The sequence below is a fragment of the Camellia sinensis genome, chromosome 7, assembly GCF_055761805.1.
Source record: "Camellia sinensis isolate YWXY chromosome 7, ASM5576180v1, whole genome shotgun sequence".
In the NCBI taxonomy this organism is placed as follows: domain Eukaryota; kingdom Viridiplantae; phylum Streptophyta; class Magnoliopsida; order Ericales; family Theaceae; genus Camellia; species Camellia sinensis.
This window is the reverse complement of record NC_138967.1, coordinates 167503555-167521536: the sequence shown is the minus strand read 5'-3', so window position 1 is coordinate 167521536 and position 17982 is coordinate 167503555. Positions and strand designations below refer to the sequence as shown.

Genomic DNA, 17982 nt, shown 5'->3' with positions numbered 1-17982 from the left:
CATAAAACTTGTTTGATGTACATAAAAAAAAATTAAAACAAAAATCAATTAACATATTCAATAGCGACTCGTAGCTCGAAAGTTACGCGACTCGAATGGCTCGAAAATGCAAAACGATGTCATTTTGCATTTTTTTATTTTTTATTCTTTCCGTCTTCGTCTTCCTTTTCCGTCTTCGTTTTGCATTATTCTCCGTCTTCATCTCTGTTATCTCTCTCTGCCTATCTTCTTCTACTTCTTTTGTTGTTTTCTGAAGTGAAATCTTCATTTGGGTTTTAATATTTAATAAATTTATTTCTTATTCCTCTAGATGTTTCGATTCAAACTTGGTTGAGATACCTATGGAGGTGGAGACTCCTAACCATCATTATTATCATGTATGGATCTCAGATACTTCTGCACATCCTTCTGCCTCTGGCCAAAACCTCCTTCATCTTCTTCTTCCTCTACTTTCTTTCCCTAAAAACTACCAAACCCATCACAAAATTAAAGTAAACCCACTTTCTCTCTCTAAAAACTATGAAACCCATCACAAAACTGAAATCAAAATCAAAATCAAACCCACCCACCCACCGATCAAATACAAAAATCAAGCCCAATCAAACACAAAAATCAAACCCACCCACCAAGAGAGAGAGAGAGAGATCTTTCCAAGAGATACACACACACAGATACAAGAGGGATCTTCCCCCTGCATCATCATCAACACACACATACACAAGAGATACACACACACAGATCTTCCCCTCCCTCTTCTCTCTTCCTCTCTCTTCTCTCTCTTTCTCTTTTCTCTCTCTGTTTTCAGCGATATAAGATGGAAATGGCCAAAAAAAAAAAAAACCAAAAACGATATCGTTTTTGGTATTCGAGCTAATTCGGGCCACAAGTTTCTCGAGCTACCAAGTATTATTGTAACACATTTGACAATCAAAATTTTGTGACTCAAATGACTTAAATAACTCAAAACGACGTCGTTTTGACATATTTTGAGTATAAAACAACGTCGTTTTGACACATTTGAACCACAAAATTTTGAGCTACCAAACATTTTCCCATATTTGATAAGTTACTGGGGATAGTTAACAACAGTGGAAGATAAACGACTGTGATGGCCAATGATGAGGATGGTCAAAAGTGTATGTTAGAGTTGGTGCTTGGAGTGGAAGATAAACGACTGTGATGACCAATGATGGGAATGATCAGAAGTGTATTTAGAGTTGGTCCTTGAAGTATCACTAGAGGTTACGAGGTGACTAGAAATATGGCCAAAGATTATGTGAAAATTTACTTTGAAACAAGCGTGGAAAGAAAATTGATTCCCTTTAGTTTAATTTTTAAAAATAGTTTTGAATTTTAAGTTGTATTTTTAAATATAAGCTATTAAAAAGGGTTTTTGAAAATTAAAAATTCATTTAATTATGAGTCTTGAAAATAATTTTGATGAAAATAATTTTAAAATGATTTATATATATTTTGTAGTTAAATATATAGATACAAAAGAAAATTTAATTGATTGATATTTAAAATGTGATAAAATGAGAGAGAAAATTGATTGATTGATTTTTAATAAATAAATAAAAGAGGAGAGAAGAGAAGAGAGAGAAAAGAAACAATTTTGAATTTTTTTTAAAAATTGATTAACCAAACATATTTTTTAACTTTTTGATCCAAATGTTAATTTGAAAACTACACGTTTTCGAAAAAATTTAAATCAATTTTCTTTTCAAAAAAACAAAAATAATGTACAAAACAAATACTCGCAGTTTGAAAACAAAAACAAAAACATTAATAAATGAAATCTACACTTTGAAGATCCCTTTTTTCGCTTTTTTTTTTTTCCGAGTTTTTTTTCAGAGAATTTTCACCACTGCCACCATCACCAGTCCCTTGCCTTTTCAAAATTTAAATCTATAATATTAATTTAAATTTATACAATTTCTAAGCACGGAACATTGTGTGCATTAATTGGGAACAACATTCCATAACCCGTATAAATATAAATAGATAAATAAATAACATTGGCAATATTCAATTGTCAAAGTGAGGAACAAAGCCTAAACACAAAACCATTTCTGAAATTTTTGAGGTGGTTGTAGTTGAAACCATAACATAACAGGTACTATTACCAAAAATTGCTTATAATCAAGGACAGAGAATTCAATGACACCATCAATACCATGTCTATCAAGGCTTATTCATCTTAAGAAAATGCCAACCATGTACTTTTTTATGATGTCTCAAATCATAATTGCCATGGTACATAAAATAATTAATAACAGCAGTTGTAATGCCTGATAAAAACATTTACATATGTCCCAATTGTTCAACCAAAATGAAGAAAAATTCAACCTCACTATTATCCAAGTATGTAATTATTATAATTACTGCACTCACAACCACAAAAAAAATAAAAATAAAAATCCAAAGATCAAAAAAAAGCTCAACATTCAACTTTTCAAAAGTCTCAATGAACACTACGAATAACAGAATGCCCGATGTCGCTCTTACGGATTGCTTCCACCACAGCACAAACTAGTAAACCATTCATATTATAACTAGGGCAGGATACAAACCATTACTGCACTCAAAAACAAACATTTCGTAAATGTTCCATTAATAATTATAAACAGCAACTGGATGAAAACATTAATATATATATATATATATGTGTGTGTGTGTGTGTCTGTGAGAGAGAGAGAGAGAGAGAAACTGAATGAAATTTTACTGGTACTGTTAATAATTTGGAACTACTTTGGTATTTTTTGGAGAAGTTTGCACTGAATTTTGGTGTCCAACATAAGTGCACATATAAGGCAAGCAATACACTAGTTTGAGGTGGTTATTGTTGGGGATCCCTTTCTTTTCGTCTGTGGCTTTGCTAGTTCAACTAATTAGACAAACATTTAGACTGTATTTGGATCCTGGATTTAGAGAGTGATTTGTGAAGGTAAAAGAAAAGGAAATGGAGAATTGAATGAATTTTAATCTTCTTCTTTTTCTTTTTAATTATATTATTTCCCTTCTATTTTCTATTCCCAACACAAATCCCTCCCCAAGTCCAAGATCCAAACACAAGCCAATTGTTTCTTGTGTACAGGAAAACATAAAACAGTGTGTGGCCCTTCAGGAACATGCCAATGTGCGGCTTAATGTTAAACAGATAATGAAGCTTTATAATAAAAACTACCACATAGAAAGCCACGAAGAATATGACACCCTTCAACCGAAATCTCAGCTTCCTAGTCTTGAATGCCAAAATGTGTACATGTCAGTTGAAAGATTTAAGTGGACAGTTGTAGCTCTAGTTTAGAGATGTTACTGCCAATCCGTCAGATTGGAAGTTGGTGGTTTTGAACCTACAAACCATGGGATGTGTGTACATATCCATCTCCGTTGTACAAGAAACTACTAGTTCAAAGAACGTAGGAACACAATTTATGCAACAGAAATCATCATTTCATCAGTCTCTCACACAACAAAGGATATCAGGCTATGACTAGAAATGGCTAGCCATATGAACAATATGAAAACCAGTTCAAATTTTCAAGGCCATGTATATACCTAATTTGTGTTGGCAAGCAGTAATATAATTGGGAAAACAGAACATATAATCCTGGACAGAGTAGAATGACGAAAAAATGTTCATGTAACCAACCACACTGGATTGGGACATAATGCTTAGTTTGGTTTGATTTGGCTAATTTTATTGGGAAAAGAGTGCAAGAGAGTGGTTTTGACAGCCCGCAGAATGAAAGCAATTCATTGATTCCTCTGCAGCTCCTAACACAACTCCACTCCCACATTATAGAATAATTTGTGTGTGTTAAAAATCATTGTGAACGCCTTCACAATCATAGAATCTAATAATAATTATTTATGGAAGTAATTATGTTAAATTATATTGAGAATATATTGGGTTCATAATGAACTGTAACATGAGGGCAAAGGTATCCATGTGAATAATTACCTGTTGGCACTGCTCAGGATTGAGATTCATTCAGCTTTGGCCAAGGCTTTTGCTGAAGGAGTGGTGATTCAGAAGTTTTCGACTTGGAGTTAGATGATCATCCTGCCAGAAATCATGTCAGGTCATGTCATCCAGAATGTCATAAATCAGAGCACAGTCAGGAGTGAGAAAATAACACATTCAAGGAGCCAAAAAGAATCCAAAATATGCTGATATAACCTCACACCAAGACAGCCAGAAAACACCAGTGCAAGATAGAATTACTGCTTCAACAAAAGAAATAGCAGAAATTGCCTTGCAGAGATAAATGAAAGACATACAAAACCAGAGCTACTAAACATAGAAGGCAACAAAAATTATGTTCAGCAGAAGCATGTTCATTTGAAAAAGGTTTTGCTACGCATGGTTGAGTGGATAGTACAACACAAAAAAAATTGGACATATTCCTTTTTAATAAAACCAGGTTGCATGCAATATATGTAAAATATATTTCTCAAGGAAAAAGAATTTACTAAAATTTAGAAACAGAGGATGTTCCAAAAAATTATAATAATAATAAAAAAAACATATCCTACAAGAAACAGCTAATGAGTTCTTGAGAGGCATTAAAGCAGAAACTAAATCACCTTGTATAGAGACGCAGCTGATTCAGACTCAACAGTTTGGACTGGGACATGTCCTAGTGATTGGAAGGCATCCAAGGCATCCAAAGTCAGCTGCCAACCACAAAGAGCTATAACACCAGCACTGGAACTGGAGCCACTGCTACTACTACAGCCTGCTGCGGCAACATTACCATTCACCCAAGGACAGAAGTAATTGTGATGTTTAATGGGATCAAAATCAACAGCTTCTTCATAGTTGCTTTCTCCATTTGGAGGCCCTGAACAACATTCAATGTCCACGAAACTATTTAAGTTATAAGGATATATATATAAAGCTAAAAAATTTGAACACATCCAACTGAACAGACATTATAAAAAAAGACAGAAAGAAAGAGGTCTAAGAGTAGGAACTAATGCATATGTGTGACATAAGACAGAAGCAAAAGAAGTTGAGATTCATCCACATAAAAGTTGAGATTCAGGAGTCACATCAACTGACAACCAGGCAAGATCAGACGATCATCAGCTAGATTCCAACAAGAATTAATACCTTGTTATATTTCAGACACACAAGATGATATCGAGCCAAAAATTCAACCAGACCATATCCTTCAAATGAAATATATCAGACAAAGTTTTGTGCTGGCCATGATGGGTTTCAATTCAGAACCAATGAAAAGCTAGCTAGTTAGTAAGGCTTACTGAAAAATGAGGTCAAAATACATAGCACAAGTGTAAGCAGCAGAATCATAATTGTGAGGTAACTAGAATTATTGTAAATTATAATGAATTTCCTGATGTGAATCATCTTCTACAGACTAGGTTCTATTTTTAGTAGCAAGATATTCCTATTGGGGTGACGTTTCCTACTCAGGAACTCAATTCCATCCTCCTAAGTATGAAATTTATAAGAAACTCACTTCAGTAGAGGAAGAAACTTGCCCCCAACTGAGATAAAAACTCTCAGACAAACAAACAAAAGAAAAAACTCAAGCTTATTCTAGTACTTCATATTTACATAATATTTATTTATATACTTAACAAAGATAATTCATAGTTGACATCAATCTTTAATATTTATTCATATTTTAGCACATATATTACAACTGAACTAAGCAATAAAAATATTCATCAAAACATATCTAAAAAATATGCATGCTCCAATAGGCATTCCCAATCTTAAAAACATCTATATTCCCCTACTTCATGCAACTAAGGTTCTATCTGTTAGAAAAAATTGCTACACTCGCATGGGCAATACTAGATACAGTAACTCACCACAAGGGAATTCAAAGCACCAAAACAGAAACTTACTTCCCAACCCGCAACCCAAAAAATTATTATAAAAAAACAGAAAAATAAACTCTACTTAACACGGCATACAACTTGTTCTTGGCTTCCCTATCTTGTCATATTTGTCTAAACACTCTGTTAGCAATAAGATCAACACATTTCTTCAAGGTTCATGGATATTCCATATTTTGGTTCCGATAAGGCAAGCTTCCTAATGTACCCTTCCTTCGGCATGCATCTAAATGTTGGTTGTTAAGAAACAAAACCCGTATGCAGCAAGAAGCAATAATAGCTAAAAGACCTTCAAAATCACTGTAATAGACGACTATGCTTCTTCTACAGCTGAAGGCACACAAATACAAACCACCAGTCAATAAAGCATTTTTTAATAAATCAAGTCAATAAAGCACTACAAGAGCTAGGTAATCAATTCAACAAGATTAAAAGATGATAAAAGAAGTCTCACAGACCACAACTACCAACTTCTTCTTTAACAATTACCAAAAAAAACAAAAACAAATAAATCAATAAAGAAAGAAAGGAGGAGAAAAAAATCACTTCGTATTTCAAAACACATCCTACAGGCCAACATGACACTTTCTAAAATTTTGAAATTATCTGACCAGCTTTAAACGTCTTGGTGAATCAAACGAAAATGCAAGAGCAGAGCAATCAAACACAATTCAACATTTTCACATCTCCATTTCACAGTACTTAACTGGATTGGACTTGCTCCAATGTCTTTCAATTGACATGGTAGCTACGTTACACGGACTCGGGTGCGGGTATCGGGTGCGGGTGCGGGTCTACAGGTCGGACACTTCAAAATTAAAATTGAGGATACGTGGATATGGATCCAAATTTGGATACAGGTACGAGGATACGTTAAACAGTTTTTTAAAATATATTTATTATATGAAGATGAGTTAAAAAAAGTTAAAGAATAACAGATTTTGTTAAAAAAAATAGCAAACAAAATATAAATAACAAATAAAAATTACTTTAAGCATAAAATAAATAATATTATATATGATAAAATAAATTATTTTTATTTTAAGTATAAAAATTATATTATTTATGATATATTATATTATACAATAACATTATATAATATGAATAATATTATACAATGTTATATTATACAATAATATTTTATAATATGAATAATATTATATATTATTATATTAATGTAATTTATATTATATAATATATAAGAAGAGAGAGGATAGAGGATAGAGGACAGAGAATAGAAAGAGAACAGAGAAGAGAAAGAGAACAGAGAGCAAAGAACAGTCGACAGAAGGAGAGAGAGAGAGAGAGTAGAAGAAGAGGGAGATCGAGAGGAGAGGAAGAGGGAGATCAAGAGACCAGAGAAAAGATAGATCGAGAGAGAGAAGACAGAAAAGGAGATCGAGCATCAAGCGAAGAAGATCGATGTTGAAGTCGAAGCTGTCGAAGCCAACGACCAGAGGAATTGAAGCCGGCAACCAGATTGAACAGCAAACGGCAACCAAGTTCTCTCTTGCTCTCTCCTCTTTCTTTTCTTTTGCTGTATCCGTTTGTGAAGAGCCGTAACCCGGCCATATCCCGCACCCGCACCCGTGTCGTGTCGTGTCGTGTCGACACGGGAACCTTCGAAAATCCAAAGAGTCTGTGTAACGTAGCATGGTAGAGACTCTGCAGGTTTGCATAGCAATGGTAGCTTTTACTACCTAGATGTTATGTTTGGACCTTCAATCTTTTTGCTATACCTATATGCATCTTGTTTTTGTACATGTGCATTAAAAACAATGAAAAAGATGATCAAACAGAAATACCTATCCCATTGGCCACCAAATAACTTGAGTCAGGGTATCCGCAATCATCAGTAAGTGATGCCTTGCCAGCCTGAGTTACTTCTTCCTTGGATGCTTCATAACCAGAACATACAATGGCATTGCAAGAAAGAGAAGGATGAGTACTGTTCTCCTGGGCTAATATGTTTGTGTTGCTGGTTTTCTCACCACTTTCAACAGATTCAGCCTTTGCTGAGCCAACAATCTTTGAGCCACTATCTGCCCGTCCTAGAGGCCGAAACAACACATCTTGACTGTCACCATGAGGATCCTCTCGATCCATTTCTTCAGGGACAAAATCACCCATTAGACCGGGATCTGCAGCAAATTCACCTGTTTGACCCTGATTTTCAGTGACTTCAGCAATTGGCTCCACATCACCAACAACACTCTCTGCTCTATGTACAGAAGCATCATTCCCATGGATTTCAGCTTCATGACTAGCACCCATTCCTACACTTCCTCCACTAATACCAAAGCTAGGTCCATCTCTCCAATGAGCAGTTGCAGTATCTGTATTTAATACTTCCTCACCATCAATTGTGCTGCTAACACCCATTTCACCAGCAATTCTCAGGGTAGCTGGACAGGTACTCTGCTGTGCTTGATTACTGTAGTTCAGTTCTGATGTCTCATTCAAATCTGGATTCTTAAACATTGATGTAGAGGGGAAATGGATGTCATCAACATCTCCAGGATAGTTTTCTACACTTTCCATAGAATCATCATCTGCACTGTGACAGATTGTGTCCATTGCAATAACAGAGGAGACGTGCGTTGAATCTCGAGTGGATGGTATACCAATAATTTGTTCATTGCCCGGGTGGAAAGGATCAACTCTGTGAACATCTGTTTCAATGTCAAAACCCACAGAATGGCTAGGACCAGCTCCAGATGAATCTCTCCTATATGATGAACGGTAGGTGTCAAAAACATCAGAATCACGGGCACGCTTTGAGGGGCCAGCTGAGTACTGCCTACCATCATCGACTTCATCACCATCACGGTCAATGACAGTCCCTTCAATGCTGTCTGCTTGCTGCATCATCAAATGTGGCCTGTCAACAGTACTTCCACCTTCATCCAAGTTCCGCTTACGTGTACTGGGACCTCGTGATTCATATGAAGCAGCACGGTCACCGACCTCACTGCTGGAAGGCTGCCCAATTATTAGATCCCTTCCCATATCAGCATTTTGGAATTGTTCAGACGTCATTGTCATGTGCAATTGTGTAGAGGATAACCCACCAGCCATCGTTAGATTTAAATCCACCCCAACATTTGACTGTGATTTCCCCTCATCCGCTGTTGCAGCTTCATCATGGTCCTCAGTCTGCTCTTTTTCTATACCATCAGTAGCAACCCATCCACTGATTCCACTTGCTGCACTTACACCACGTGTCAAAGCCATTTTCTTGCTTGTTTCAGGAATGCCTATGCTAGTAGGAGCAAAGCGAGCAGGACGAGATACAGTGAGGAAGTCCCAGATTCTGACTGTGGCTCCACATAGGCTACAGTCTAACAAAGGTGACCTAGATTCAGATTTAGACTCGGGACCAAGCACTTCATTCTTTCCAGAATCTTTCCTGTTTGAAGCAGAGAATGCTTTCTTGCTAGGACCAGCTTCGTGACCATGGTATCTGGTATGACCAATTGAACATCCATTCCTGGCTGATTGAGCAGAATTTTCTTCACAGTCCTGAATATTTGGAAGCCATCTTGGTTCCCATCCACACAAACTTATTAGCTTCTGAGCCTAAGAATCAGAATTAAAGAAATCAGAAAGAGCATATAAACAAAGCAATACCAGTTTACAAACATATGTACGATTTCCTAAATCTTACACGAGAGTATATACAGAAGGCCTCCTCTCTGGTGTTTTCCATTCCTGTAATATTCTCTGCCTTAAAGTTAGATTCCCCAGCTGTAAAAGCCTGTGAGTGAATAAGAAATCGGTCAATTTCCAGGCCCCGAGAAACTCGCATCTGCTCAATTGCTGAAGCAGCCACAACTGGGAGGGAGAGAAACTGCAGGAGTCCGTCACAGCGATCCTTATAACCACCAATAAGAGCTGATGGGGGAGCAGGAGGAAACTGCACCAAGCTTTCTGCACAGCAGTTTCCTCTCCAAGGACAAGTGAGTTTGTGATCTGCATCTAGCTTCTTGGCAAAGTCTTCTGCAGCACTATCAGCTTCATCAAAGATAATCAAGAGATGAGACCATTAGTCTTCACCAAGAATGCAGCGCCAATATTAATGTTCCAGAAAAGTTAAAGAAATTAAGGTCATAACATCCCGTGAGTATCAACGTGAATATTTACAGGGAATGGTGGTCAAAAGTAAGATATATACAAAATACAACCAGTTATAAAACACAAAAGTTTCCAGTAGCAAGCAAAAATCAGAGGAAAATGATTTCTCATCACTTTTTGAGCTTATGTATGATACAATACTATTTTTTTTTTCCCCCCCCCCCCCCCCCAATGTATCTTGCCCCATATCCTTTTTTCTTAGGTTTTGTAATATTGCCGTATCCATACTTCATAGTTGCTCCCAAAAACTACCTAGTTGTTTATCTATGCACTTAGTCAACAATAGTACAACTTAAAATTTGTATTATAGTTCATATAGCTTTCACCATAGTTTCATCGAAAACGACACATTGATAGTTGCTACTAATTCACAATTTTACTGAAAATATAACGTCTGATATTAGTGCCTACATCTTTATTGCCATCTCCAATATTTTATTTTATTTTATTTTTATAGTAAATTGACATCTCCAATGTTTAGCAATCCTCAGATCTCTTTTCCTAGAGAGTGATGTTGGTTTTAAATAGGGCAAAATCCATTTTAGCCCCCTTGTGGTATGGCTCTAAAGCACTTTACCTGCCTAACGTTTAAAAATAGCCAAAAGACCCTCATGTGCTTTTGGATTAAAGTGCAATGTTAACACCGTTAACATCTAATGTACATTTACTTTCCTACCCTTCTATCTGCTTTTTCATTTTCTTATCTTCCACTCTCATCTGTTATACATATATATATATATATATATCTTTATACTTTGAAATTAATTTATAACATTTTAATCTAACCTCTAACTGAACTACATCTTAAATTATACATATACATACATCTATACTATCAAAAATATATATAATATTACATATATTATATAATATAACATACATCTTAAGTTATACGTATATATATATATATATAGATAAATATAAACTCCATTAACGTGTATACTCCATTATCTTTGAAATCAATGTGTATAAAATAATGGTGATGGACCCTTTTTGGATTATCTCATTTTGGCACAGTTAATGTAGCATTAATTGTGGGTAGGTGGCTGGATTCACTCGAATGACTATACAAGGGCAGAGAACAATCCCATACACTGAATTGTGGCTCTACTCTTTCACAATCTTGCAAAATTATCAAATAAAACATTCTGATACACCAAAATCTTTAGTATCTACTAATCTTTACTGTGAGGGCGATGGAGGACTTGAGAGAGTGGTAACAGAGGGCAATGGGTGGTAGGGAGATGGCTGAGGTGGTGGGGTTGATGGAGAAGAGGAAAAGTAGTAGTGGCAAGTGGCGGAGGGTTAGGGTAGAGGGGGAGGCAGTAGGAAGCTGACTGGTGGGTTAGGGATTTTATGGTTTAGGTTTTCATCTTGATTTGGAAAAGAGGATAAAGATAAGGGTATATTTGACATTTTGTATTGTATTTTGACTGAGACTGCATCTATTTTCATTGTCAACTCTCAATTTAGGTGTGTGTGGCACAAATTCTGTCAATTTAAATGGAATTAGTTACGGTCTATGAAGCACGGACACGAACACGCATACGGACACGGACATAGACATAGACACGGACACGGCAATTTCTAAAAAATGGGGACACAAACTCTGTAGGGGACACAGCAAATTTGTAAATTGTTTTATAAATATTTTTATTTTAATACACATTAATTATTTTATTTATTTATTATATTTTTTAAATAATGTGTTATTGTTATGTTCCAAATAAGTGCACTTTTGCCAATCAAAAAAAATAATCATAATGTGTTATTGTTAATTTATTTTTTTTATTTTTAATTGATATATGTATATTATAAATAAAAAATAATAACAAATAAGGAATAATAAAATATGTTAAAATAAATAAAAAGAAAAATTAGATATTTTATTTTATAATTTTTTTATTATATATGATTTAATTAGATTTCTTTTAAATAATTGGATGATTTATTTTATTTATTATATGTTAAAAAGTTAAGAAATATTAATTTACAAAAATTATTATTATATATGATATTTTAAGAAATAACAATTAGATATTTTATTATACATGATAAAAATTATAATTTATAAATTTTATTATATAAAGAAACTTATATGCAAATAGAGAGAGAAAGAGAGAGAGAGAGAGAATAGAGGCGAAGAAGATCAAAGCCCTCAGAGATCGAGAAGAGAGAGAGAGAGAACAGAGACGAAGATGATCAAAGCCCTCAGAAGATGATCCCATGGCGTGTCTAGATTTGGACATGCGTGTCCCTATCGTGTCTTTGCCGTGTCCCTTGCAAAAAAATATATTAAATTAAAGGGACACGCCATTCGGCGTGTCCCGTACATGTCCCCGGCGTGTCCCCATATCCGACACCGCCACGGCTTCCATTTTAGCGTGTCCATGCTTCATAGGTTACGGTAGGGAGAGTGCAAAATGGGTCAAACCACAAGAGGACTTTTTGGCTATTTTTAAAAATCAAGGAGGTGAAGTGCTCTGAGGCAATACCACAAGGGGCTAAAATGGATTTTGCCCTTTTAAATATCCTCAAAAAATTTCCTCATGCATAGAATCTTGACATGTGTATCACATTTGTTATTATGGTAAATCCTCAACAATATATATACATACATCTTAATTCTTACAGTGCTACATAGTCCTACCGAAACACCATGCGGACAAAATAGAAAATATCTAAGGAGATTATAAAGGCAGAAGTATGCATGGTAAACTGAATAAAAACCAAAATTCACCTTCCGAAGGTGTCCAGGAAGTTGATGAAATAAACTGCAGGTTTGCACTGCATGACTCGCACTCAATCTTATCAACATCAACATTTACCCAGCCTCTTCTGGCACAAGCCAACGAACTGGCAGCCTGCATGAATAGAAAAGTATAGGTTTAGTGCAGAACCAAGCCCCATGACAAAAATGATAAGCATGTACAAAAAGATATTGAAAACAACAACAAATAATAGGGGAAAAAAAAAGAGAAGAGAATATTTGACAAATTGCACCAGCATCTATTCAAATTCCATGAATCGATTGTTTATTGAGCATCTCAAATAAACAAGACAAACAGTAGTATAAAATATAAGCTTAAGAAAAGCAAGGGAATCTTTTTATGGGGATAAGACAAATTCCACACTTATGGTTAAGGCCTTGTTTGAAGAATTGAAAATCTGCAACAGTTTGCTCAATCTCATGTCTTTCTTCAAAATTTTCAGACAAGTGCATGGTAGCTGTTGGAACAAAACTGTTTTAGAAGTTGGCACCTATGGATTGAGACCTATGAAGCACGAACACGGACACGCACACGGACACGGACACGGGACACGGCAATTTCTAAAAAATGGGGACACAGACACGGCAGGGGACACGGCAAATTTTTTAATTTTTTTATAAATATTTTTATTTTAATACACATTAATTATTTTATTTATTTATTATATTTTTTAAATAATGTGTTATTGTTAATTTATTATTTTTATTTTTAAATGATATAAAATATATATTATATATAAATAAATATATATAACAAATAAAGAATAATAAAATATGTTAAAATAAATAAAAAGAAAAATTAGATATTTTATTTTATATTTTTTTATTATATATGATTTAATTAGATTTCTTTTAAATAATTGGATGATTTATTTTATTTATTATATGTTAAAAAGTTAAGAAATAATAATTTACAAAAATTATTATTATATATGATATTTTAAGAAATAACAATTAAATATTTTAATTTACAAGATAAAAATTATAATTTATAAATTTTATTATATATATTATATATGATAAATTATCTTATATAAAGTTAATTATATGCAAAAACACAGAGAAAGAGGGAGAGGGAAAGGGAGAGGGAGAGGGAGAACAGAGACGATCGAAGACAGAGAGAGAGAGGACAGAGACGATCGAAGAGAAAGAAAGAGCGAGAGCGAGAGCGAGAGCGAGAGCGAGAGCGAGAGCGAGAGAGAGAGAGAGCTTACCTTCGAAGTCGTCTGGATGGAAGACGACTGATCGACTGATGGAGATCGACTGAGAGAGAGGGGCTTACCTTCGATTGACTTGATGGGGGTCGAGGGTCTTCGATCGACTAGATGGAGGTGATGGATCAATTGGTTTAAATCGACTGATGGAGGTAGGTCTTCGACTGGATAAGCCTGAACCGACTGTCTCTTGACCTTACTCTGGTACAACAATGGTACTATAATGCCTTGGTACTGTCTCTTGACCTTAATCTTCTCCTTCTCTTATTCTCTTTGTGTCTAGATTTGGACACGCGTGTCCAGATTTGGTGGACACGCGTGTCCCCGCCATGTCGCCACCGTGTCCCCTATAAAAAAATAATTAAATTAAAGGGACACACCATGTCAGACACCCCCACGGTATGAAATCTGGCGTGTCCATGCTTCATAGATTGAGACCATGGATAACCCAAATACTAAGGGATGAAGAATACATTCACTCATAGAAGAGTGAAATCATAAAATCCCCTTTGCAACCAAATGGTTTTGTTACATGATAGTGAGTGTTAGTTATTTTCATAGACAAAACGTTTGCTAAGGCATCTAGGTTGATAGGTTAAAGTGTCCAACAGTCCAAGTGATGAAGATTGAAGACTTTTAGAGAGAATGCAAATGCATGTTGCCGAGCTTCGATTCAGGGAAACTTGCATCGAGTATCACCATGCATTAGTCTGGGACACTCAGTTTTGACATCACAAAGTCACTTTTACTAACCTATACTTGGTCCTGTGAGTTTTTGGTTTAAAACTGTTCAAAAACAGGACTGCTAGACAAATCGTGAGAGGGTTGCTCAGAGTGTCCTTGATGATCGCTTCAGCAAATGCCGTCAACAGGTGTATGCAGAAGTCTTGCAAGACGTGCTTGATACCCTCTCAAAGGGCTGAGCATGTGTTATAGTCTTCCACAGAATGGAGATCTAGAGAGGGTCAATCGATACCCGGTTGAAGGGCGCTTGAGCACCAAGTCAATTTTTGGAATCCGTGATGAACTAGTTTTCTACAAAACCATAAATAGGGCCAGTTATTTTCTATCCTATTTCTTCTGAGAGTTTGTTTAGAAGCTCTAGGTCTCTGGAGTCCTAACCTTGTACAAAAAAATTCTAGCTTACAAATCAAAACAATATTTCTTTTGTATTAGGAACAAACTAGACATCATAACAATAAACATTTTTTTTCCTGAAAGGATGCATGACATGGGCCTAGAGTGCAAGCAATTAATCTGATACACAGATTGCTGTAGTGCAGAATAGCTTAACCACACGGTGTCAAATACAATTCAAGTGCAAATATAAAGAAGCATGAGGCTGAGAAAGGATATTAAGCAACATTAACCATTAAGCAAAATATGAGTAATGAACTCAAGAAAAATTCTTGTGCTATTTTTCATCACAAATTTATGTAATTGATCTGATTATGTGCCTCAACACAAAAGACGTGAAGGCCAAAATGCAGATTCATTCCCCTAAAAAAGCAAAACCCTGAAAAAGTGCAAGGCGCAATGAAGAGAGAACTCTTGGAAACCAAATTTAATGTCAATGGCATACCAAGTTGCCCTATATAAGGGGAACCACATTGAACTGGAATGAATCTACCAGCAGAAAGTGGTATCATTTTAGAATATGTTAAGTTCGTCAAGCTACAACTTGACTAGGATCATTAAGTAAATGCAGCGGGCCAGAGTTCTGGCTCTAGAAATCACACTTCTTAAATCATTTTTACTGGAATTGGGTAGAGCCATAGGGGCTTATGCAAGATATATCCTGATTTTAGTCTTCCCAAACAGCAACAGATGGATGTGAGCATCCAGTTGATGTACAGATCTCAACAGGGTAACCTTGAAAATTAAATATGTTTCAATCTGCTTATTCATGCAAAGACAAGTAATTGATGCATTTTAACAATCTAAATACATGCCTCAAATATGTATATGTATTATGTCCAAACCTTAGACTTCCCAAACCAATTTGCAGGCTTGAATGTAGACAGACGCCTCAGTAAATCCGCCCTTTCCCATGGTCTGCATGAAGGTTGTGATGATCCAAGGGCAGAACCACCAGCACTTGTACTCAACGAAGTCCACAGAGGTTGTGAGCCAATGCGAGATAGAGAACCTGCTTTAGAACCCTGTCCATGACCCAACCAGTCAATACTTCCAACGTTTACTGGCACAGCAGGAGATGATGCCCCTGCAGAACTGATAGCAAGCAAAGGACAAGAGATGGTTAACCCTCAAGCAAATTATCTAAACAAACTGAAATAAACAAAGCACTTTGCAAATTACGAAACCTAAACATACCAAGCAAGAAATCATGAAGAGTCCTTCAAAAAGCAGAAAATATTAATACAATGACCTCAAATGAAGAAACTTTCATTCAGAAGAAACAAGCAAATAAAACTTCTTGTTTAATTCAAATCAAACAAAATGTTAACAAAAAAAAAAAAAATCTTGTTACCAGTGACTGATTGCTCCAGCAAGCTTCCTTCACCAGAGACTGTTTTACAACTAAAAACCCACAATTCATAACTGAACTGACAAAAAAACCCATGCTTTTCACCAAAATTCTACATCCAAACTACAAATTCCACCACGTTTTCTCTGGAAACAAATGGGGCACATTGCAAATTAAGAAACCCTATCGATACCAAGAAACAAATCCTTTGAAGAACAGACAAAACCTCAACATAAAAGCCACATACATACACATTTATATAGATGTAATTCAAAGAGCAGAAAATATTAATACAATGACCTCAAATTAAGAAACGTTCATTCAGAAACAAGCAAATAAAAGTTCTTGTTTAATTTAAATTTTAAATTACAAATTAAATAATAAAATAAAATAAAAAAGAAAAGAAGGAGAAAAACTCACTCTTCCTACTTCAACAAAATACCACTGACTGATCGCTCCAGAACCGTTCCTTCACTAAAGACTATTTTACAACTAAAAACCCACAATTCATAACTGAACTGCCAAAAAAAACCCAATTTTGACCCAAATTTTCTATCCAGACTACAAATTCCACCGCGTTTTCTTGGGAAACAAAGGGGGTGCATTGCAAATTATGAAACCCCAAACATAACAAGCAACAAATCACGAAGATTCCTTCAAAGAGCAGAAATATTAATAAGAAACTTCCATTAAGAAACAAGCAGATAAAAATTCTCGTTTCATTCAAATCAAAAAGACAAAAAAAAAAAAAAACTCGTTACCAGTGACCGATCGCTCCAGCTAGCTTCCTTCACTAAAGACTAATTTACAACTAAAAACCTAACTGAACAGCCAAAAAAACCCATGCTTTCAGCGAAATTCTACATCCAAACTACAAATTCCACCTCGATTTCTCGGGAAACTAATGGGGCACATTGCAAATTACGAAACCCTATATATACCAAGCAACAAATCCTTCAAAAGTCCCAACATAATATCATAATTTACACATCAAAACCACACACACACACACATATATATATATATAGATGTAATTGAAAGCGTGCCCTAGGGCGAAAGGAGAGTTGATACCTAGCAGCAGGGGTTGGGGTTGGGGTTGGGGTTGGTGTTGGAGGTGGAGAAGATGATTTGGGAGGCAATAGTGAATGCCCCGAAGAGCTGATTACCTCTTCCTTCATTCTCTCTCTCTCTCTCTCTCTTCTGTGCTGAATCGTCTTTGGAGAGCTCTGTTCTGTGTTGTTTTGTCGCTTTAACGATTGAGTTGAGGAACGAGACTGCCTCCGGCCTCGTTTTGAAAGTCGTTATTATTTTTGTAGCTTAAAATAGTTATATTTAAAACAACATTATTGCGTTGCATAGTTTTAATTTGTGTTTAGTTTGACTGGTTTGAAATTTATCTTATTAGACGTTTAGCTTTTGGTTGATAGTCGCAATGGATAAGGAGATAATTGTAATAAATAAATATTTTATCGGACCATCACAATGGTCGTTTGACTGAT

The 17982-nt window shown here is 35.5% G+C and overlaps 1 protein-coding gene across 2 annotated transcripts; it reads right to left on the bottom strand.

The window, feature by feature from the left end:
* Positions 1 to 2200: 2200 nt before the first annotated feature.
* On the bottom strand, positions 2201 to 17845 carry LOC114316605 (IAP-like protein 1). 2 transcript variants are annotated; one of them, XM_028263302.2, is made up of 8 exons: positions 17555 to 17845; positions 15978 to 16227; positions 12752 to 12875; positions 9545 to 9891; positions 7683 to 9456; positions 4594 to 4850; positions 3968 to 4069; positions 2201 to 2578 (listed from the first exon to the last, which is right to left on the bottom strand). In XM_028263302.2, the coding sequence occupies exons 1-7, from the start codon at positions 17659 to 17661 to the stop codon at positions 3998 to 4000; spliced, it is 2931 nt and encodes a 976-aa protein (XP_028119103.2). In that variant the 5' UTR covers positions 17662 to 17845; the 3' UTR covers positions 2201 to 2578; positions 3968 to 3997. The 2 variants fall into 2 exon arrangements, with proteins under 2 accessions (XP_028119103.2, XP_082735853.1); XM_082879727.1 differs by having other exon boundaries at positions 9545 to 9876.
* Between the last annotated feature and the right edge of the window lie 137 nt (positions 17846 to 17982).